This window comes from Nycticebus coucang, chromosome 7, assembly GCF_027406575.1.
Source record: "Nycticebus coucang isolate mNycCou1 chromosome 7, mNycCou1.pri, whole genome shotgun sequence".
Taxonomy (NCBI): Eukaryota; Metazoa; Chordata; class Mammalia; order Primates; family Lorisidae; genus Nycticebus; species Nycticebus coucang.
Window position 1 is genome coordinate 3,737,843 of NC_069786.1, and position 23,658 is coordinate 3,761,500.

Consider the following 23,658-nt stretch of genomic DNA (forward strand, 5'->3'; position numbering starts at 1 on the left):
GGATATATGAATGTTAAGATAAGCTTGAAAATTAACTATAATGGTAAGAATTAAAGGCATCAGTTAAAGAAAATTTGAATGTTGATTAAATTAAACCATAAAAAGCAATTATCTAGATGTCTAATTTACATGATAAATCTAGAATAATTTTTGCCTTTACCTTGTATTTTAAGTTTACCCAGTATTATCACACAAAATAAACCACTTATCTTCATATAGTCTAAGGATGCCTTATAGAATAGAAATTGTATTCTTCATTTTAAAGACAAGTATAGTGAAAACCAGGAAAATTTGCATTTCATGCAGGAAATGTAGATTATAAACAGTGGTTTTAGGGCTGTACCCTGAATCTTTTTATGTGAATGAAGTAGTCATATTAAGAATCTACTTAGAATTTTGATGACATAAGTGTTACGAAGACTTTTCATATTTTATTATATCTACTGTGTTACACTGTGCAACCATGAGTGCACTTTAAAGAAGAACTTTGCCCTAATGAAAATTAAGAGGAAGAGACGTATTCTGAATGACCAAGGCTTTGCCATCATAAAAATATGCATTCGTATTAAAATGACATGTTCATATTCACAGGTAATTTCATTCATGGTAAAAGACTAACCATGAGTTAGTCTTGCTTGAGTTCAGGAGTTCGAGACCAGTTTAAGCAAATTCAGAAAGAACGCATTATGACCATGTGCCTATGCGTACATGGGCTCTAGGAGCAAATGAACTACAATCTCAAAGAATTTTTCCCTCAGTTGCTGAGACCTCCAATTGAGATTATCTGAAGGGCAGCTGTGTAGTGTACAATGAAGAGTTATTGGTCCTTTGTCCCTTTGGAACAGATGCTCTCCCCAAGAGCTTAGTGACCAATGTGAATGTAATTCCTTGTCTTATCTGCCCATATACCCGCATACACCTGCACCCACATCCACACCTGCACCCGTATCAATCCTGCACCTGCATCCACACCTGCACCTGCATCCACACCTGCACCTGCATCTACACCTGCGTCTGCATCCACATCTGTATCTACACCTGCACCTGTATCTACACCTGCATCTGCATCCACATCTGTATCTACGCCTGCACCTGTATCCACACCTGCACCTGTATCTACACCTGCACCTGCATCCACATCTGTATCTACACCTGCACCTGTATCCACACCTGCACCTGTATCCACACCTGCGTCTGCATCCACATCTGTATCTACACCTGCACCTGTATCTACACCTGCACATGTATCTACACCTGCGTCTGCATCCACATCTGTATCTACACCTGCACCTGTATCCACTTCTGCATCCACACCTGCACCCACATCTGCACCTACACTTGAACTCACACCTGCACCTGCATCTGCACCTACCTCCATATCAGTGCTTATGTATATGTAAGCATTTATCTTTTTGTTGTTTATCCTCTTCTTCATTTCTAAAGCCACTCTCTTAAACTTAAAAGTTGGATTTAAATAGTGAGATAACAATTTAATATTTTGATTCAAGACTTTGATGTCTCTAGGCCCAGAGGAAATTATATTTCAGCAGCTATTAACTCTACTGACATCTCTGTCTCTGCCCCTCTCTCTCTCTCTCATCTCCTCTGTCTCATCTCTCGCTCTCTCTCCACTCTTGGTTCCCTCTCTCTGTCTCTTTCCCCTCTCTCTCTCTGTCTGTCTCTCTCTCTGTCTCTCTCCTTCTCTCTCTCTCTCTGTCTCTCTCCTTCTTTCTCTCTCTCTGTTTCCCTCTGTCTCTCTCTCCTTCTCTCTCTCTGTTTCTCTCTGTCTCTCTCCTTCTTTCTCTCTCTCTGTTTCTCTCTGTCTCTCTCTCCTTCTCTCTCTCTCTGTCTCTCTCCTTCTCTCTCTCTCTCTGTTTCTCTCTCCTTCTCTCTCTCTCTGTCTCTCTCCTTCTCTCTCTCTCTCTGTTTCTCCCTGTCTCTCTCCCCCCACCCCCAATTTCTCAGGGGTTCAGATGATTTTTCACACCTTTCACCTGGAGAGCTCCCATGACTATTTGCTGATCACAGAGGATGGAAGTTTCTCCGAGCCCGTTGCCAGGCTCACGGGGTCAGTCCTGCCTCATACTATTAAGGCAGGTTTGTTTGGAAACTTCACTGCCCAGCTCCGATTTATATCAGACTTTTCTATTTCCTACGAGGGCTTCAATATCACATTTTCAGGTATGTCGGTCTTTTAGATGTTTCCCTCCTCTGGCAATAACAGTGCCCTTTCCCTGAGTGACTGAACGTGTGTGACACATACGATGGGGGATGAGCTTTTAGTTTATTTACCCATGCACAGTGACAAGATTGTTCTCCAAGTTATTAGCTTCTTACCTTTAATTGTACAAATTGTACATTTGCACAGGATTTATGTTGCATCAGACATTCGTACTGGTTAATTTTTTTTATTTATATGGCTGTATGACATAGGTACTAATTTTTTTTGTTTTTTACAGATGAGATACAAGTTACACACACATAAAAAACTGGTCAAGCCTGTGCAGGATAAATTTGGTCACATAAACAAACAGTTTTCAATGAATATATACTGGTTAAGACTCTGCAGTTCCTTCAGTATCAACATTCTCTTCTCCCCCCAGCAGCACAAAGGGACCAACTAGTGTAAATTAGTAATGGGTGTGAATAATTATAGTAATATGCATGTGTACATATGACGGTTGGAAAAAAGTGTTTCTGCACTCCCAAATCTAACATAATTTCCGTAAAATGGTCACTTGAATACTAGAATCACATGTGATTTCTTCCACTTTTAAGATCCCATAAATTCCTTAATAACTTTTGATGTCACTTATGGGATTATTTGTTGCAGTATTTGAATATTTATCACTCCTGTACTAAAAGTAAAGAATTGTGATAGAAGGGTTTCCGTTTGTTCTGCCTTTATATATTAGCTCTATTCCAATATCTTACACATACCATAGTCCGTTGGACAATGTAGGGCTGTTGGCAGCGACCTTTGTGCAGTAGAAAAAATCTGAGTTTAAATTTTGACTCCTCAAAAATTGAACTGCTAATAGCCTAGACTAGTATATAAATATACTTTGTGCTATCAAGACACACCTAGCTTTTCAATTTTTTCAAGACTTACAGACTCTGTGCTTTTTCAAATGGTTGCAAATCTCAAAAAACATTTCTAGTATATTTGTTGAAGGTAAATCTGCTTATAGGTGGACTGGAGCAGTCAAACCCAAGAACCCAAGCTGCTCCATAGTTAACTCTAACTGGAACTTTATAATTGCTCACTAACTGCTGCATGATCATTAACATTATATAAAGTGAAACATTTTCTTAAAGAAAAATATTTCTTGGTGATTTTAAGATGTTCTGATCTATTATATATTCCCTTTAATTCTGCCCAGTTGCCATTTATTTCAGCCTGACTTTGTTGGTTTTTCTTGGTATTTCACTGCATTACGTTGGAGTTTTCAAGACTGGCTCAGACTACTTGATTTCTTGGAAACTTGCTACCTCCAGTGGTAATCATGAAACTGGCCACTTTATATATCAGAGACTTAAATCTTCCTAACACTAATACCTAAATCCCTCTCTGTTTGCATTCTCCCCTGCTGTATGTCAATTAGTATCACTATGAGACTAGTAATACTCCTCTGTTTTTACTTTCATCATGATCCAAAATAAATTTAAATAGAATACTCCAAAGAGTGAAAACGTCTGGGAAACGAGTCTGTGGCTCTCCTCTGCGGTGTTCCCCCTGCGTCTGGGTAAACCCCATTCCTTTCATCCCATCTGTTTCTTATGCTAGTGATCTTTCGATTACTTCTGCCTTTGTTTGCGCTGCTAAAACAAAATACCTGAGACTGGATAATTTATAAAGCACAGACTGTTATTTATTACAGCTCTGGAGGCTGGGCAGTCCAGGATCAGTGTGCTGGCTCCTATGGAGAGCCTTCTTGCCGTGGCTTCACCTGGCAGGAGAGGAGAAGCCCTTTTAGAATATCAGTAATGCCCTCACGAGTGTGGAGCCCTCCCGGCCTAAACACTCCCCAGAAGGCCTCTCCTCACTCCCCCTGCAGTGGGGATCACGTTTCCAGCACATGACACTTTCCCACCTTAGAAATCATCAGAAGTTTCGGGGGAAACTCTGGAGCTGCTTTCCTCTTTCACACACAGCTGACAAGGAAGCCCCAACTGTGACTACAACAAACACTCTTTATTGGGGTTTTCCAAGCTCTTTAGGAGAGTTTTCAAATACTTGTGGGAGTCCAATGTAAAGTGGTAACAGTTTGTGAATATTTAGAATGGTTCACTTACTCATAACCAATAGAAAAATACTACAAAAGCTTGCAGAAAAATGTCAGTTTCATCTTGGTTTCACATAAGCACAGACTGTGTTTTTCTTTCTTTCTTTTTCTTTTCTTTTTTTTTTTGCAGATTTTGGCCAGGGCTGAGTTTGAACCTGCCACCTCTGGCATATGGGGCCGGCGCCCTACTCTTTTGAGCCACAGGCACCGCCCACACAGTCTTTTTAAAAGCAAAAGAACACACCTTTAATTGCAAACTCCACTTTAAAGCAGACGTTTCATTGGATGTGCTATATGAACAATCTTATTTGGAAGGAGTTTTGCCTTGAAAGTGGGCTGCAAACAGCTGCCAGTAACACCGATAGAAACAAGTTAATTTTTTAAGTATACAAACAGGTGACAACCTTATTATACAAATGAAGCATCTACCCATGTGGGGCCTTTTCCGTCCCTTATTCACAATGGCACTCCTATGCTTCTCTGTCTGTGTTTTTTCCTGTTAAATCAGTATATTTCTATATTTCTTAGTAGAGTTTGTTATAGCAGTATTTCCTGATTGCGTTTGCTAGTTAATATTAATATTGTAGAAAAACAGCCCCATATTCCAGTATGTTCACATAAAGCTGCGCAGCCGGCTCTGCATGGGGGTGTGTTACTGACCACTGAGCACAGTGGATACTCCGAGTTTCCTCTTCACTCCTGCTGTGTGTCTCCTTCTGGAATTCTAACTTTCAATGAATGTGTATACTTCCCTAGTCATTTCCATCAAAAGATGAGAACTTTCACCACTCCACGCCTTGCACACATGGTTTCCTCTCCATTCAAAGGCCCTCTCTTCCCTCTTCACCAGGCAAATCTCCTCTCATGAAGGTCAGATACAGCCTCTCACATGCACCCTTCCCCCTCTCCCCTAAGCAGATTGTTTTTTTATCTATATGTTTCTATAACAATATTTTTATATGGCTAGGCACATGGTCTCACACCCATAATCCCAGCACTTTGGGGGGCCGAGGCAGGTGGATTGCCTGAAGTCTAAGGTTCGAGACTAGCCTGAGCCAGAGAAAGATCCTGTCTTTAAAAACTAGCAGGGCATTGTGGCGGGCGCCTGTAGTCTCAGCTACTCGGGAGGCTGAGGCAAGAGGATCTCTTGAATCCAAGAGTTGGAGGTTGCAGTGGGCTAAGATGCCACAGCACTCTAGTGAGGGTGGCAAAATGAGATTCTGTCTAAAAAATGAAAAAAATTATACCAACATTATGTAATTTTTCCAAGGTTATTTTTTGGTATTTATCCCTTACATGATGCCATGAATTTTCAAATGGGAGCGCTGTGCCTTCCTCCACTGTGGAAGCATCAGTCCCTTGGCTTGAAGAAAGCATTCTCATCTTTATTGACCCAGAAAATATTGACTGACATAGCAGCAAACAGATAAAACATCGGCCCCCAAGGAACCTGTATTCCAGCGGGATGATCATGGAGGGGAAGGTACGAGGAAAATGGAACAAGTCAAGGGGAAAGATGCGGATAAACATGGAGTTGCCGGGCAGGCACCTGCCATGCCCAGACGTGGTTGCAAACACAGACCAGTAGGGGTGAGCTCTCAGCAGAAGGAGGGGCAGCAAAAGTTTGGGGTACACAAGGTGATCACTGTGGCCACAGCCCTGAAATTGAAGTGGAAGTGAATGAATGTTTTGAGATGCACAAAAATCCAGAAACATAAAATCCACACAGAGGGAAACAAACGAAGCCCCCAGCAGCACCAACGTGCAGAACAAGTCAACTCTTTGCAACAGTGCTCATCGTGACTGATCTTTCACTATCCCCTCTAAAAGCTTCCCACCAGCAGCCCATGTAGCCTATGGCTAGGAGGAGTGAGAGTTATAAGAAATACCTGCATAGCTCAATAATGGAACACCTTGGTGGAAAGGACATGGAGAGGGTTTTAGCTCCTAACAAGCATGAGAGCTCCCGAGATGAGAGCAGTGGTGAATTGGCAGTCTCTACACCTGTGGTGTTGAGAGGCACGAGATCAGCCTTATGTTAGGCTGGAGGAGAAGGCAGTTGGGAGCATGTGCATTTTATCACAGACCCACTTACTCTGACTCTGTCTTCTCTCCTGCCTGCAGAACGCCAGCACAGCATCTTTCAGCTGAAGATCGCTAAGCTCTGCTAAAGACTCAGATCTCTCTATTCTAAGACTGCTTTACTCTCTCAAAGACTGTCTCTCTCTCTCTCTCTCCTGCTAAAATACATAGCCCTCAGGCACCTAAGAAAAATTGTTCCTGAGCAAGGTAGCTTAGTGGTCTACGGGAACCTAGTTAAGCTGGGCCCGAGACCTGGCCAGTCCTGGGCCCTGACACTTCCCACCACTCCAATCCCTGGTAATATTTTCCTGTCCACACAGCCTACCACTCAACAATATTTGACTAAATGCTGACACTGCAGACGGGGGCTACAGTAAGAAGGAGGAAGCTAAACTCATAGGCAGTCGCCCACACTCTCTTGGGTCCCACTGACAAAACATGGACTTAGTAACCATGTAGCAATATATCGACCATTAGTCCTTTTCCTTTCTTTACTTTTTTTTTTTTATCTGTAGTTAGCACCTTCTTCTTGACTAGTTAATAGAAATTTCTAGTATATTACAGAATATTTTCTACCAAATTTCAATAAAGTATGATGTATAGATTACAAATTGGCAGAGTAAAATTCCATTTTCCACCGAGGTCAGCTAGGGTACACTTCCCACCAGCACGACCTTTGGACGTTGCTCTTATCTCCTGTCTGTGCTTGAGGTATCAGAAGGCACATTTGAAGGGATTGTAACTGGTTATAGAAATCAGAAGTATCCGTGAAATATTTCTGTATTATTAAACTGAGTTTTGAAATGGGTCCATTTTAATATGTTACATGTCTGTTTTTTTTTCTGGTACCTATTATTTTTTACATATTAATAGGATGCATGAGACCTTTTTATACATGCATGCAATGCGTTGTTATTCATTCAGGGCATTTGGGATATTTAGCAGCTCAAACACGTATCATTTCTTTCAGTGGGGAGCATTTGCAATCTCTTCCCCTTTTTGGAAACACAATACATGTTGCTAACTGTGCTCATCTCCCTCTGCTGTGCACAGTGAGACTTATTCCTTCCATCTAACTACGCATTTGTACCCATTAACCAACCTCTCTTCATCACCCACACACACTGTTCTCAGCCCTCAGGAACTATAATGCTTACGTGCCTATTTTTAAAAAACACCCAAACCCTTGTCCTGTGTCATAAGAAAGCAAATAGTACAAAGGAAAACAGTCCACACAACAGTAGGCCTGCATCCAGGGAGAGAAATAGAAATATAGACTTTTATGTGAACGTGCATATTCCAGGGGTGCCAAAGTAAAGGTCTACACCTTTTAGGGGATAGCGTCTGTGTATTACTGCTTGAAGTTGTATTGAACTGCCCTAGCACCGAGTAGGTAATATAATGTTCACTCAAAAGATGGCGTTAATCAAACAAATACTAGTGTCAAAGAAAAGGGTGGTAGAGCATCCATCAGGGAGAGTCGGTGGGAGAACGTATGGTGCAGAGGTGCAGTTGGGTTTCCCCATGTCCTCCTGACTTAGCGCCCCCTGACTTCTGCTATGGGAGACCTTAGAGGGCGCCGGGCACTGTGGATGGCCGGCTGCGCTGGGGGCACCTTGGGAGGAGACTGAGACACACGTGCAGGGACGCAGGTGGGCACTCGGTCATTGTCACTCAAGCAATGGTCTGCCGTGATCAGAGCATCTGAATCCCGAGGGCAGCCACTCTGAGCACCTCTTGTAATTGCAGAAGTCAAATGTAACTTGTATTTATCTTTTGCTACAGGCATATGTTAAGAATTATAATTTTAATAGGGTCTTTCCTTTTTAAAAAATGTACATACATTTTCTGGCACCATGTGTGTGTGTATATATATATATATATATACACATACATATACAGGTGTAATTTTTATAACATATTTTACAAAATGCCTACACATTTCCTGTCTTTCTCGTCTTAGAATATGACCTGGAGCCATGTGATGATCCTGGAGTCCCTGCCTTCAGCCGGAGAATCGGCTTCTACTTTGGCGTGGGAGATGCTCTGACCTTTTCCTGCTTCCCAGGGTATCGCCTAGAAGGAGCCACCAAGCTCACGTGCCTGGGCGGAGGCCGTCGTGTGTGGAGCGCACCTCTGCCAAGGTGTGTGGGTAGGTGGTCACACGCTTTCATTTCATTCATCCGTGGGACAGGGCAGGGCCCAGGACGGAGACAGGCTGAGGGTTTGACAAGGAAGGAAGGGTGAGGGTCAGGGGAGTGGACACGCCACCCAGCCAGCAGGACCATGGAGAGTGGAGATGTCTGTAAGACCTTTCAGCTCTGAAATTGCATGGTTGAAGAAGACTAAAGCTAAAGCATGTGTCAAGCATATTTATGAAAAGGGAATATACATTTTTAAGTGTGTGTGTGTGTGTCACTATACATATATTAAAACAAAAAGACAAAAGCTAGAAGCCAAAATATACGTAGGTCTATAAAAATATTCATATAAGGAAACAAAAAGACAAATAAAAGCTGAATCCAAGAGGCAATGATACCACCTCTGGCAGTCACAATGATGAAAAGCCGTGTGTCTCCCTGGTGGAAACGTGGTGACAATTTGAAAAAGTGCCTTTGTTTTTCTTGTCAGTAGAACTCTTGATGGGTTGGTTATTTCATACTCTTGAAAAGTGGGATGATCGGCATTTCAATGCTAAATTAGCTTTTTGCAGTGTGTTCTTGAGGAATTCAAGAGGTGATTCTAACGAGTAACAGGAAATTTCATTTTGAGATGAGGTCCTGGCGAGCATGCTGGCTCCGTGGGGGGAGTGGGGTGTAACACTGCCACTCTGCAGCCTTTCAGCATAAACTTCTGGTCATCAGCCCCAGGGAAGTGGCCTCCATCCTGCCACTCAGCCACGCTGCTCAACACGTACAGTGGCTACAAACTGCTCTTTAAAGTCACAGAAACTGCCTAATGTCATTGTAGAGGAAAAAGGGAGCTCAAAGGCTCACCATGGTGCCCTCAATGTTGAGCACTGTGAATCCGTGGGGAGTCCATAAAGCCATCTGCACTCACTGTACCAGTGGACAAGCCGGAGGCAGGTGGACGGGTCTGAGGACAGACATCTGGACCATAGACAGCCCAACACGCGCACTGTGCCTGGATTTTTTCCCCTACCACAGAATCTTTCAATTACTGGCATTACTTAGGAACAGTACGTGATTCCAGACAATACTGTCCTTTGGGATTTTGATAAGCCAGAGATAGTCAAATAAAACTTTCATATCAAAAAATTAAACAAGTAAATATGAATCAAATCATCTTTATCTCTTTCCAAAGCACATGTCTATATATTTCTGCAATTTTATTTGCTCTTGAAATAGTGGTTCCCATTTCTGAGGATTGGTTGAAAATTTGGCATACCATCTCAAGGAAAACGAAAAGATACACTCTTTGATAGCTGATGTTAAGAGTTTCTGAATTGTGTTTGTACCACGGGCGCTAACCAATTGTGCCACTGAATAGCCGGGCGTTGTGGCGGGCGCCTGTAGTCCCAGCTGCTCGGGAGGCTGAGGCAAGAGAATCGCGTAAGCCCAAGAGTTAGAGGTTGCTGTGAGCTGTGTGACGCCACGGCACTCTACCCGAGGGCGGTACAGTGAGACTCTGTCTCTACAAAAAAAAAAAAAAAAAAAAAAAAAAAGAGTTTCTGAATTGCCTGGAATCTCTTCCCTGGGGTGGAGGCTCCTGACTAAGATAGTGTGAGATCTGGAGAAAAGCTCCCAAGTCAATGAAATCAGCATCACTCTTGACGCATGGCACTAAGTGGTCTGTGGGTTGTAGTGTTCCATTACATGTCATTCTGTTTTATCTATCGTCATGGTCTTCTCAGGTTTTGTCACTCAGATTTTCACTCTTTTGTCTAAAATAGGAAATAATAGGCATCTAGAATTGAAGTACCAGTTAATATTCATTGTAACTATAGACCAGGCTCTGGGCTCCTCACATACATTAATGCATCGAATGTCCTGACATCGGTGTGAAGAAAGCATTTCCATGGTCAGCTCCATTCTGCAGATGGAAATATTAACACCAAGAACCTGAGGACTCTGCCAGGAAACAGAGCCAGTGAGCACGGCCAGCCGGCCTGCAGCTCAGCCCCAAACCACAAATCTGGGAGCAGCCCCTGGAGGCCGTGGATTGGCTCTTTTCTCCCCAGGTTTTGTATGTCACCTGCAGTTTCCCTGACTTTCCTTAAGTCCATCAGATTGCAAAATACCTGTAAACAATTATGCCAAAATCCAGGAACCCATCTGGATGCTATCTTTCTCTCACCCCCAATTCTTGTCAGTTCCTCCTTCTAAAGGATCCTGCAGGCTGGGGCTCTCCAGTCACCTTCCTCCTGCCCAGACACCAGCGGCCTCTCAACACATCCTGAGGGTCCCCCCAGCCAGGGGCAGAGGCCAGGGGCCACTGCAGCCAGAAAGCTCCATGCAACCCCAAAACTCATCCGTTTGTGGGGCTTTAACCTGTCAGCAGCTCTCCATACCATTCACGCAAACCTGGTGTCAACCAAGGTCTGACAATTAAGTTCACGAACTCACCACTGTGCGCTTACGTTCGCAGCACGGTCCCTATCAGGCTGACAACTAGATGTGTCATCCAAGGTCTGACAATTAAGTTCACAAACTCACCACTGTGCGCTTACGTTCGCAACATGGCCCCTACCAGGCTGACAACTAGAAGAAGAACGTCTCGTACCTTCAATTCAACACACAGTTTAGATAGGTGATTTCCATGGGTCAAGGGGACAGTTCATGAATACTTAAAATCTTTGTTGAGTATTCTTTTACTTTTTTCTTCTTGAAGAAACACAGTGTTTTTAACATAAAAGTCACATTAAGCCCTGACTCAGTGGTCCTGGCCGGCCCATTGGAGTGTTTCCACGACTCTCCCTCCATAGACCACTGCTCCCGCAGATGAGTCTTCTGGGCCCACAACACCAGGGCTGTTTATTCCACCTGGGGTGCACTCACAGGCTGCTCCCCCTTTAGTACCCTCTTTCTTCCTGGGGTGACTATTTTTATTTCTTGATCTCTCCTGCTACATTACCTCTCTCTATCCTTTGTCCATTAGTGGAAGGGTGGTCCCCCTGTGACAGCCAACTGGTTTTGCTTATTAAATAAATAAAAATTACTTTCCTCAAAAGCTTCTCTTTTGATCTCAAAAATTTGATTGGTCAATAGTCTATTTTCTTTCCTTTAAATGATAGGAATAAAAACATTTTGCCCACAGCTGAAAAACGCAAATCCATCCAAACCAAAGATGCAGGTGGCACCTGGAGCATGTTGGCTGGACCACAAGCCTCTACTTACCTTTCCCCAGACATGTCTAGTCTCAAACAGAATTTCTGCTGAACTTCTGAGCTCAGAACTATTTTTTGCTATATCCATTCACTTTTGTAAAAGAAAAATCATCTTTTTGTTTGAATGTATTCATTTTAGGGCTTTTTCTACCGATTTATTTGTGGTAATAGAAAGAATATCATGTGTACCCATCAGGTGAAATCCCAGTAGGAATGCTCAAATCCTCTCTTGTGGTGCCTCTGTATTTTCATTATATATTTATTATTTAAGATTTTTTTTCCATTTGCAAGTTAAAGAAAAAGTTGTTCATGCTTAGCTTAAGTCACAATGAAAGCAGATACACTAGAACAAGTATTCACAAATATCTTATGAGAAAAGTTTTCAAAAAATGAATGAAAGTGAGTTTTACTCTCTTATTGAACACTGCATTAACTCTTTTAGACAAAGTACAAAGTCAATGGCAAAATTTTAAAAATCAACACTATTTTTCTCAATTCTTCAGTGGGTTACAAATATTTCAGAGGGGAATAGTAAAACAAAATATTTTTTCCTGTATTTTTTGATTTAATTTAAATTTAGTTAAACTAAATTTTGCTTTAAATCTTTCGACCAATTTGATATAAATATTATTTTAGTATGCCCACCAAGCTATAGTTTATATACATTTCTTTAAATTTTGGTTTAAAACTTTGAAACAATATTAAAATCTAAAATTTTAATCTGTTAATTTTTAAAGACTAATCCAATAATACCATTAAAATAAATTAAAAAGTAAAGGGTCATAGTATAGCAAATGGTTTGAAATAGCACCATTCCATGCAATTATTAGATATTCTTTGTGAATAAATACAGGATTTCACATTTTAAATAATATGGGCTTCTACTATGGAAAACATTTTCTAATTTATTTGGTAGACCACATTAAGATTAAAGTAGAAAGAAGGTGGCTGTTTCTGTCTCCACTTCTGAGTCAAGCTGTTTTCTATTTCCTTGATTTTCAAATAATGCCTCCAAACAAATACATCTGTAAATTAATGCAAATTAATGGTTTTCCCAATTTCACAATGACCTCAAAGACTCCAAACACTTGCCACAAGATTTCCATAAACCCAGTCATACAATTTTACTTCCAGCGATTCTATTAAGAACAAACCACTGTGAAATGGGAGGCATTGCAGAGCCTCGATATTATGTAGGTGGACCTGTTTCTTCAGCAATAGAATTGAATCCATTTTGAGTACGTGGAGTAGGCAGATTGAGAGGTTATATTTTCTCACCTACTGTTTTATAATCAAGTAATACATTAATCATATACCAAATAAACCGACCTTTCTTGATACTGAGTATTCACTGATTCATACAGATCATAAGTTAGTGATGTAGAAATTGGACTTCCCAGCCTCCCCATCTGCAGGAAATAAATATCTGTTGACTAAGCCCTTAGTCTGCCATATTTTGTCTTAGCAAACAAGAAAACTCAGACCATTAGCTTGGCCAGTAGATACCTTTGTACAGAAAAAATTAACCGAAAAGTCAATTGGCTCCTTTTCATTACATTAATTTAATTTTAATTAGTTTTGTTCCATTGCAAAACTCTAAATGACAATCCAATTTTAATTAGAATTTTACTAGCCTTTTTATAAAAGACCAAATGATTCATTTAAGAAAAATTATATTCATTCCTCTTAAATTAATATTGAATGGATTATTGAAAGAACTTTAAAAGTGAAACTTTTAATTCCTCTGCTAATGGTGATTTACAATGGGTGCATTAAATCAAGTTCAAAGAAATTTTGACATTTTGGTCACTTAAGATCTGTAATTTTCTGAGCACCTGCTCTCTGTGTAATGTCCATATCTTATTTTCTGTAATTAATTCCTCTGGGATATAGTTCCAGGGGTTGGTGAACCTCTCCCAGGTCCTTTGACATACTCTAATCTTTTCATTTGAATGTTGGGTTGTTATCCATTTTCGTATACTAGTAGATTTAATTTGAAAACAAAATTAAGTCATAAGTCATGTTTCAGAAAAGAATACTGATGGTTTATCAGAGAACAATTCATAAAATGTTGCCTTACAACATACAGAGGGTTCTTTAGCAGGTGTGTGACTGTGGGAAATACCATCAGCTTGTACACTGTACCCAGTCTCCCCATCTGCAAAGGGGCTTATTGACCTGTCCCATAAGGTTACTGCAAATATTAGTAAGTTAATGAATGTAGAAAACATACAAAAGTGTGTGACATCAGACAGCGTTATTACACTGTCTCATTGGCCTCATCAGGAGAAGTTAAATCTACCTTTCAAGCATCCCACACTTGGAGTCCGGATGTGTGGACTCACCACCCTGTTCTCTGAATTACCGCCGAGCACCTCTAAGCCTCTTTGTATCCTCAGGGCTCCTTCAGCCATGGAAGGAGACAAGGGTCATCTTCCAATGCCCAGGTGGTGACTAGAGTCCAGCACTGTCTTTATCCCCATCACGGCTGCCCAACACTAGGCATGAGGACATGTGGCCCATGACGGCCTGTGTCCAGGCAGCATCGGCTGCACACACCGTGTAATGAACTGAGTATCTTCAAAGATGGGAGAACCAAAACAGATGACTCCCGTTAGTGTAACATAAAAAGGATTCCTTGGAGGCAGCGCCTGTGGCTCAAAACAGTAGGGTGCCGGCCCATATGCCAGAGTTGGCGGGTTTAAACCCAGCTCCTGCCAAAAACTGCAAGAAAAAACAAAAATAAAAATAAAAGGATTCCTTGGAATGTTTTCCTCAGCCTGGAAATGACTGACTTACCATTATACCAGTGTTTTTTTATATCTTCAATTGAATGAATTTTTTCTAGTTTGTAAAAATAATAGATTGAGATACTTAGATTCAGAATGGCTTCTTTAATTGATTATTGTCAAATTCAATTTTAAATAATGCTTCATGTCCACAGCTAGGTTTATTTTCTAATTGTTGGAATTCAGTGAATGATTTTGTTCTCTTGAAGTTCAGAACCTTTGATAGATGGAAATATCAACAATTATTTCTATGGAGTAGCCAAAGTAGGACCTATTCTGCTCTGCTGTTTTGATTTTATTTTCATTTAATTTGCCTTTTATGTTAAAAGCATTCTGTTTCTTCAGGAAGGGGAAAATGTAAAAGAATATTCAATAAAGATGTTCAGAATCTGTGAATTATTATGTTTACCCATGGAAATTACCTATCTACATTGTTTGTTGAAGTTAAGATATGAGCCATTTTTCTTCAAGTTAGACTGTGTAACTGTGTTCATGGAGAGGCCGAGCGCTGTTCAGACACCAGTGAGCCCCAGCCCACAGTTAAATGCACAAGTACTGAGCATGAGAAACATATTACTTGCCTTTCTATCCTTAAAAATGTTTTATTTTCTAAAAAAAAAAAAAGTAGGCATTACTGTAATTACGTAAATATATAATTATTTATATATACTACTCATTTTTAAATTACTTTTATAAAATCCAGTGTCATTTGGTGAGGTCACCAATTATCTTTGCTTCTCTCTCAATACTTCCTCTCCCACACCATCCAAAGCCAAGTCGCCAGGGGCTCTGCTCCGTGATTTTCTGCCCACACCCTTCCACACGGAGACGTTAGGAGTGTCAGCGTGCACAAACCATGACAAGCTCATCACGACTCCCTAGCAATTTCCTTCAGGGATGGCAATGGGCACTTGCAGGTGAAGTTATCTGCAAAACTTATACCAGACCTTAAGCAACCCACTCCAAAATTAATCATTGCAAATCCCTTCTCTCCCTCTCTCATTACATAAATAATAATTTATTGATGTTAAGTTTCTACGGTGATCATTCTTCAACCAAAATGCATTTTGTTAAATGTTTTAAAATTGTTGTGCTTAGCACATAGTATGTCTACTAACGTAGTTAATGCAGAGAGCTCTCCTCTCTCTCTGTCCTTCAGTCTCTGTCTCTCTCCCCTCATACAAACACATAAATATGTATTACACACACTCACAAAGAGAAAGCACACAACTGTGTTATTTTCTGATCATTTTAGACTCATGGAATTTTAGAGCTGAAAGAGTTGTTGCCCTAAACTGCTCACTTCCATAGGGAAGCAGGTGCTGAAAGGTGAAGTTACTGCCTCTGGGTTGACAAGAGGTGGCGCGTTCCATGTATTTCACTCTTACCTTAATGGATGGCATTTTGTGTCATACAAATGTGAAAGTAGAAGGTAATCACCGTCTTCTTTCATCAGAAAAAAAAAGAGTAGTGGATTTACTACCGTGAAAGGCTCCTCCATCCCAAGATGGAGAGTGAACAGATGAGCTCCATGCTCTCACATCCTAGAAGGAAACTCAGCAGATGGGTCTATTGTTAGATTAATCTGATGCCACAGAATATTCATGTAGGAAAATTGCAGCAACGCAACAGTAGAACAGGCAAGTGGGAACTGTCCGGGTATCTCACGAGGCAGAAAGGAGGCAGGGCCAGGTGAAGCCACAGCCAGGGAGAAAGCCAGACCCCCCGCGCTCGGGGCAGGTCTGTGATTCTAGAACTCTCTGGATGACAGCATGCTGCTTCCATGTAGTAAGAGGTCATCCTATTAAAAGAAAGAAGAAAATATTGAAAATGAGATAAATGGGGTGTCTTCTCTCTCTAGTTGGAAACACAATAGAGTCAGTAACCTATTTTTTAAAAAAAACTTATTAACAGACATACATTGGGAGAAGAGTGGGCTGTCGTCATGATGAAGTTTTAAATCTATTAAAAACAGTGATTCCACTTTTGAACACTCTTTCTTTAATGTCCTATTTATTTTAGCTGAATGTGGAGCAAGTGTCAAAGGAAATGAAGGCACATTACTGTCTCCAGATTTTCCATCCAATTATGATAATAACCATGAGTGTATCTATAAAATAGAAACAGAGGCCGGCAAGGGGATCCATCTCAGAGCGCGCAGCTTTCAGCTGGTGGAAGGAGATATTTTAAAGGTAAAAAGCATCTTTTTTTAATATCATGACTCCATTTTTTCTTCTTAAGGGATACACTATCTCTCTACAAAGATTATACATATATTATTAGATTTATATATGTAATTTATGCCTATTTACTTATGCAATTGATTTGAGAAGGTATAACAAAACACACCTTACTCTTTAAGTGCATGCTCCCGTACAAGAGGATATGGGAACATGGAGGTAACTTAGCCTGCAGCCCTACATCTAGCATTTATCTGTCATGTATCTCGTGCAAGATATTTAACATTTTTGATCCTTAGCTTCCTTGAGCGTAAGAATATGCAGAGATACTTACCTTTTGGAGCTGTTTCAAGGATTAAATGCTATAATATATGTGGAGGTTTTTAGCATTGTGCTACATGCTAAAAAATCTAGTACATAATTGTAATTGTTGAAATTTTCAGGGCACCCAAACCAACCCTTTTCAGAGTTACTGTCTTTATTTTTTTTCCTTTTATTTACACATAGATCATGAATACATTTATGCATAGGTAGGGTACAATATGTTGTTTTTTTATATAATTTGGAGGGTTAACATCAAACTAATTAATATAGCTTTCACCTCATTTTCTTGATTATCAAGTATAGAACATAAATGTTTTATTACTATCGATTTTTAAACGTGATCACAAGACTTCAAGCTGAAAGCTTTGGGATGTGACAACGGAGGCAGTGGATGTGACCACTGTCCTTGGGACACAGAATAGGGTTCATGTGCTGAAGCCAGGATGTGATATCACCTCTCTGGGGTTTACAGAGGCACCCAGGTTTCATCTTGATTTATAAAATCTCAGCTCCAGCTGGAAATGTCCCTTAACTTTTAAGGCTGCTGATATAGTTCCCCCAAACTTGGGGACCTTCCAGGGTTTAGGGACTACGGGGTGGGCAACCTAGGTTCAGGGCATTGACAGAGAACAGCTCTCAGCAACAAAGGCTACTGGTATAAACCACCTCCTGCTCCTCTGAGCAGGTGAGCCTTTGGTCACACCGCTGATACTTGGCAGGTGAGCCTTTGGTCACACCGCTGATACTTGGCGGGAGAGGGACGCCTGGCACTTTTTACTCCCTCTCTGAAGTTCTGGGGTTTTTCAGTTCTATTTACGTCTACAGAGACACACACACTGATGTACTTCCGATCCAGCAGAGTGAACTCACGTAAAGCTGTGAGCATTAAGAGAATGTACAAATAGCTAATAAAGGGGAAACATTTTCCTGTACATAAAAGGCTGGGACCCACCCCTGCTGGGCTCCCTGACCTCATTAGAGAGGCTTCCAGTTCACTTCCCCACAAGTCCACGGTTGACTATATTTCAAGGTCATGATTTAGTAGCGTGGTTTTATTCTAGTTCTTTCATTTTGATAGTCTTTTGAAAACTCAAGCTAACAGTATGAAGGACTATAATTAAGAAGCAGTTTTCAGGCAGGAAACGAGCATATTCTTACCAATCTAAAATAAAATCATTTATGTCGCAAGTAAGCATTTTCTGAATTCTTTGATAACCTTCAATTTAGAAGTCAGTGAACCTTTAAAAGGCAAATTTTAATAACTCTTAACTATCCTCTGGTGTGGGTGGGTGATTAGAGATATTGCATAAAATATACGTGGGTAAATATTGGAACGGAAGGAAAGGAATCCTGTTCATTTGTGATTGTGTGCATTTTAAGCTTGTTGATTATAGCAAAAGTAAAAAAAATCGTGGTTAACCTTACTTGCAGAGAAACTATCAATCACATAAAAGGGCTAAATGTTTTGAAAGCATATATTTTGTGGAATATACTAATGAATATGTCCATTAAAAATGTTTCAAGTGAAATCGTCTTAATTTTTGAGCAGACTGGTGTTTACATTGCTCCTTCACACATACAATGATTCAATAATAAAGGCTAAACTGTTACAGACACATAAATGTGATGTTTTCTTGCTTCATGGAGAAAAATCTTGTAAGAGAAATACAGCTCTCAGGAAAAATGTTGTGAAAGGAATATAGAATGTAACAGGTAATCATTATGGAAACAAAACTATGGGTATAGTTTCTGTAGAAGCTGGAAAGATTTCCCCAGACCTTGCAGCGTTCTCTTTCTAGGTTTCCTTGTGATGTTTGCTAATCTGTGATCACCTGCTAACTGGGCTACGTTCCTCAGTGCCCATGACATTGAGTGCCACACTCTGAAGGGGGTTTGTAATACAAATACCTATAGCTTTGAATTTAAGGGTGACTCCAGAAGGCTTTTTCTAATAACTGGAAAACTCTTTGAGTCTAGTCTCCTATAGATAAGGAAATATAGCTAAGAGACGTTTGGAGGTAACACAGACTGGAATGAAAAATCAAGTCTTCTGACTTTAGCACTACCTGGATTTTCATTGATGATAGAGGCAGAACCTGAATTCGACATTTTTACTTTAGAGAGGTGACAATAGTGCTTGTTATTAATGACCTGCTCATTCTGAGATATCTGGTGTGGGGCCGAGCTCTGAATGTTGGAGGTGAGGATTAAAAAGGCAGGATTACCATTCTGGACAATCCAAGAGTCAGCATTTGACTGTTTTTGGCGCCTCTAACTCAGAGGCCCCTGTGAGCAGGATGATGTTCTCTGATCTGCTAAAGCCCTGTGGTCAAGTCACCTTGGGGAAGCCACAGTCCAGTGGCTTGACAGTGTTCCAGGACTGAGCAGGGGCTGAACATCACAGGCAATAGTTTCATGTGCCCTTGATCTCCATAAATTTCCAGGAATCACAACTACATGGTGTATGGAGTAACCCAAGACCCTCCTGGAGAGACCTGAACATTTCCCTTTGAAGGAGATTCCTCCAGATTAAAATCATTTACTCTCCCCATGTTACACCCCTTGCTAGGTCTGATGAATCCTCACAGCAAACCAAACAATGATTTCTAAACAATAACCGGTGACATCACCCTTTTAGTGAGGAAATTAGAGGGTGTTTGATTCCATTGCATTCGCATGTGCTTATCTAATTTAATGAAATATTTATCTACAAAACTAATTTCTCAAGATGCATTTTCTCCTCATGCGGCTATGTGTATGTGTGCGTGAGTCTCTTGAGTAACACATGTGCTTTCTATATTGATTGGAAGAGAGATAATAAAAGAGAAGCCAAACTGGATCTGAATGAAGAGACAATAAGAGAAGTGAGCACATATTGGGAGAAGCCACTGAGAACTGATTTCCTTTTTTTAGTGAAGGTACTTTTTTGAATCAAGAAAAACTGGATGTTTATCAACACAGTGAAATACATTTGTATTCAAACTTCCAAAAAACCTTATTCAAAAGGTGGTTCCCTGCTGGTGAGAGAAACAGCAGCTTAACTGTTCCCACCACTGAACTACTATCTGGGTTGGAGGGGCCCTCAGCACCGGATTCTACCGCAGTGTCCGTGCACTTCCCAACAGCTAAGCTTCAGGGCTGCGTAGGCCATGCACAGCTGGGCATGCCACAGCAGTTTGACCCTGCCAGGATATGAGGCTTCCACTGTCCCCCGTGGCCTGTCTCCCTGAAAGTTGGGAAGCTCTCACTGAAGCTCTCCACCCTGACCCCCATCCACTCTGCCTTCCGTGTACTTATTAAATCCACTCAAGTTCCACAGCTACTCGGAACATAATGTCAAAGACAGAGTGTTTTGGAGAAAGATGACACTTCTCCTTATTATCACTGCATGATGGGATTCTTTTATTATTATAACAAATTCAAGACCAGAGTCACCTGGGGCTTACAGACTACAATGTGACAGGCTCTTGGCACATCCTGCTGTATTCGGTGCGTTCAGACTGATGGGAACAGAATGGAACGGGTTGTTCTGCTGCCTGGTGGGTCATTCAGAGAGGATGTTCAGGACTAACACATGATAAATCCTTCCCACCTTTATAACTGAATTACCAAGAACTGCATTAAAAAAGTAGATAATGGAAGCTGGAAGTGAAAAGAAAATACATTTATTTAATTTTAAATGAACACAGAAAGAACTCTTACAGTTATGAGGGTAAAATGATAAGAACAGAAATGGAACAGTGGGCCGGTATTAGTGGTAAAGATAAAACTTTAGGAAAAATCATTTTTTTGGCACTAAGTCATCCATTTATCTTTCTCTAAATGTTTAACTTTTAAGAGAATACATAAAACCCCATTTTTGAAGACATGAATTTCTTGTGAAAATTGCTAACATAAGAATACAATTAGAGAACAGAGAGCTCATGCTGTAATTTTTCCATCAGGTGTATGATGGAAAAGATAGTTCCTCACGTTCGCTGGGAACCTTCACTAAAAACGAGCTGATGGGGCTGACCCTGAACAGCACGTCCAACCACCTGTGGCTGGAATTCAACACCAATGGATCTGACACTGACCAAGGTTTTCAACTCACCTATACCAGTAAGTAGCATCTGACTTGATGTTATTCTTTTAATTATTTTTTCAAGACACATCTGATGCGTAGTTTATACAATAAACGTTAAAGTTTGATTTTTTTTGGGACACCTACTGTGTTTAATTTTTCACACGGCTGATGTGACAGTATAGATACATTATCAGAAATGTATCTAATTAGAAATATTCCTTAATAATAGAATAACTGGACCTGAAAAAGAAACATCTTAAGATGTGTAAGAGTTACTGGGCTTAAAAATATTGACTGGGATGTAGTATACACTGATAAAAAGGTATGTACTTATATATGAAGGATTTAGAATGAATGTTTGGTATAATTATAGATTAGGGACTGAATGACTAATACATATAGTCATATACATAATCATATATACATAAACACATAGATAATAATTGTATGTAGTAATTTCTTTTATTGTCACTACCGATTTCTAACAGAAGTAACTGATCACTTACCCAACATAATAGTTTTACAAATTTTACTACTTCACAGTTTTAAGCAGTGTTCTTCAGTACCTCCTTAATATTATAAATCAATATGGAATATTTTTAGATATTTAAAATATGTAAATGAAGAAGTCACAGAGATGAAAAATAAACTAGAAGTGTTTCAAAGGGGAATTCACATTATGATAACTACATTTTTGACATTTTTATTTCCAAAGCAAGTTAAAATATAAGCTATTTGATGTGGTTAGCTAATTAAAATAAACTAATTAATTAACTAAATGCTTAAAATGCATAAAACAGTAAAATCCTTCCCTAATCTAATGATTAAAAACCTATATAATTCTGAGCACCAGGACATAAGAAATCAAGAAGTTTGGATTTTGGAGCATCAGAGTTTGTTAGTGACCTCAAGATCGATGCCCTTATGGGACAGGTGAGCAATGAACGCTGGGAAACATCAGAGTCACCCCATAGACCCAGAGCTAATCCGGTCACTGAGAGAAAGATTAATTATCTCAACTCCGTTTTAGTAGGAGAAATCACAGCTGAAGAAGTGTAAGACCTGGGCAAAAGCAGAATTTGAGTGGCTGACATCCTGAGCAAACAAATTTTTCACTTAGGTTGTAATACCCTTGAGAAGGCTGAGTAAATGGCCATCATATTTAATTTGTATACATGATCAATTGGTAACAATTGATATTATAAGATCAACTTACAATTACATTTTGTTCCAGAATTTAGCTTTCCAGGGTTTTCACCTCGGAAGAGTTTCAGAAAGCTCTTGTAAAGTCATTTTGCTGGCAGGTGAAACGTACACGGCTATGGTTTTCCCACTTTTCCACTTTTTGTTCTCCATCTTTGGGTTCCATGTTTTTTGTTTTCTTACTCAGATGTGATAATTCCCACTTCCTCACTCCTACACTAGTCTTAGAGGAACATGAATACAGGACAAGGAAAAATGAAAAACCTTTCTGTAACTTTCTGAGTTTAAAATACTTGAGGGGACGTTCCCACAAGCACCTCCAACGCTCTTGCCACATGACAGGTTTTTTTGTTCTTTTTCTTCCAGATTCTTTTTTTTATTTATTTTTTTTTACATTTTTTGTTATTAAATCATAACTGTATACATTGATATGATCATGGGTCATCATACACTCGCTTCATAGACCATTTGACACATTTTCATCACAATGGTTAACATAGCCTTCCTGGCATTATCTCAGTTACTGTGCCAAAACATTTACATTCTACATTTACCAAGTTTCGCTAATACCCCTGTAAGATGCACCACAGGTATGATCCCACCCATCCCTCTCCCTCTACCCACCACCTCCCTCCCTCCCCTCCCTTTCCCACTTCCCCCTATTGTTAGGTTGTAGCTGGGTTATAGCTTTCATGTGAGAGCCCCAAATTAGTTTCATAGTAGGGCTGAGTACATTGGGTACTTTTTCTTCCATTCTTGAGATACTTTACTAAGAAGAATATGTTCCGGCTCCATCCGTGTAAACATGAAAGAGGTAAAGTCTAAGTCTCCATCTTTCTTTAAGGCTGCATACACGACAGGTTTTGTTGTTTTGGTTCATCTGCCAGATCAGACTCTGCTGGGAGTTCTTCAGCAAAGAGCCAAAACTCTTTCCTGGGCGCCTCCCTCCCCCTCGTCAGGTCTCTGCAACTTCAGCCTCAGCCCCGCTCTGAGCCTGCAGCTCACTGACGTCCTCTCCATGGCTGCATCCCAGAAAACACATCCTGCTCAGCTAGTGTTTTATTAAATCTCTCATTAATTTTCTGACCCTGGAAACTGCTTCCTATTTTTCCCCCAACTATATGCAATAATATAGAGAAATTCTTGATTTATAAATACTAGATCCTATTCTCTCATAGTTGTACAAAATGTATCCAGAAGGAAATCTGTGCATGCTGGAATTTCAGGGAACTGGACTTGCAACTGAGGAGAAGCCATGGCGCTGTCTCTGAATTCTGGTGTCTCCTTTATATTTCGCACCATAGTTGGGAAGATCCACGTGCTCTTCTTCCCACATAGAGAAGGCTTGTCTCAGGGAGCCCCTCCTGGCTCCCATGTGAAT

The 23,658-nt window shown here is 40.3% G+C and overlaps 1 protein-coding gene across 2 annotated transcripts in view; it reads left to right on the plus strand.

The window, feature by feature from the left end:
• Positions 1 to 23,658, plus strand: part of CSMD1 (CUB and Sushi multiple domains 1) — a 1,787,407-nt gene that overhangs the window by 1,452,066 nt on the left and 311,683 nt on the right. For both annotated transcript variants that reach the window (XM_053598050.1, XM_053598051.1), the window contains exons 20-23: positions 1,966 to 2,181; positions 8,332 to 8,520; positions 16,527 to 16,696; positions 20,953 to 21,109. In XM_053598050.1, coding sequence (XP_053454025.1) covers positions 1,966 to 2,181; positions 8,332 to 8,520; positions 16,527 to 16,696; positions 20,953 to 21,109 — 732 coding nt within the window. The remainder of the gene's footprint in view (positions 1 to 1,965; positions 2,182 to 8,331; positions 8,521 to 16,526; positions 16,697 to 20,952; positions 21,110 to 23,658) is intronic.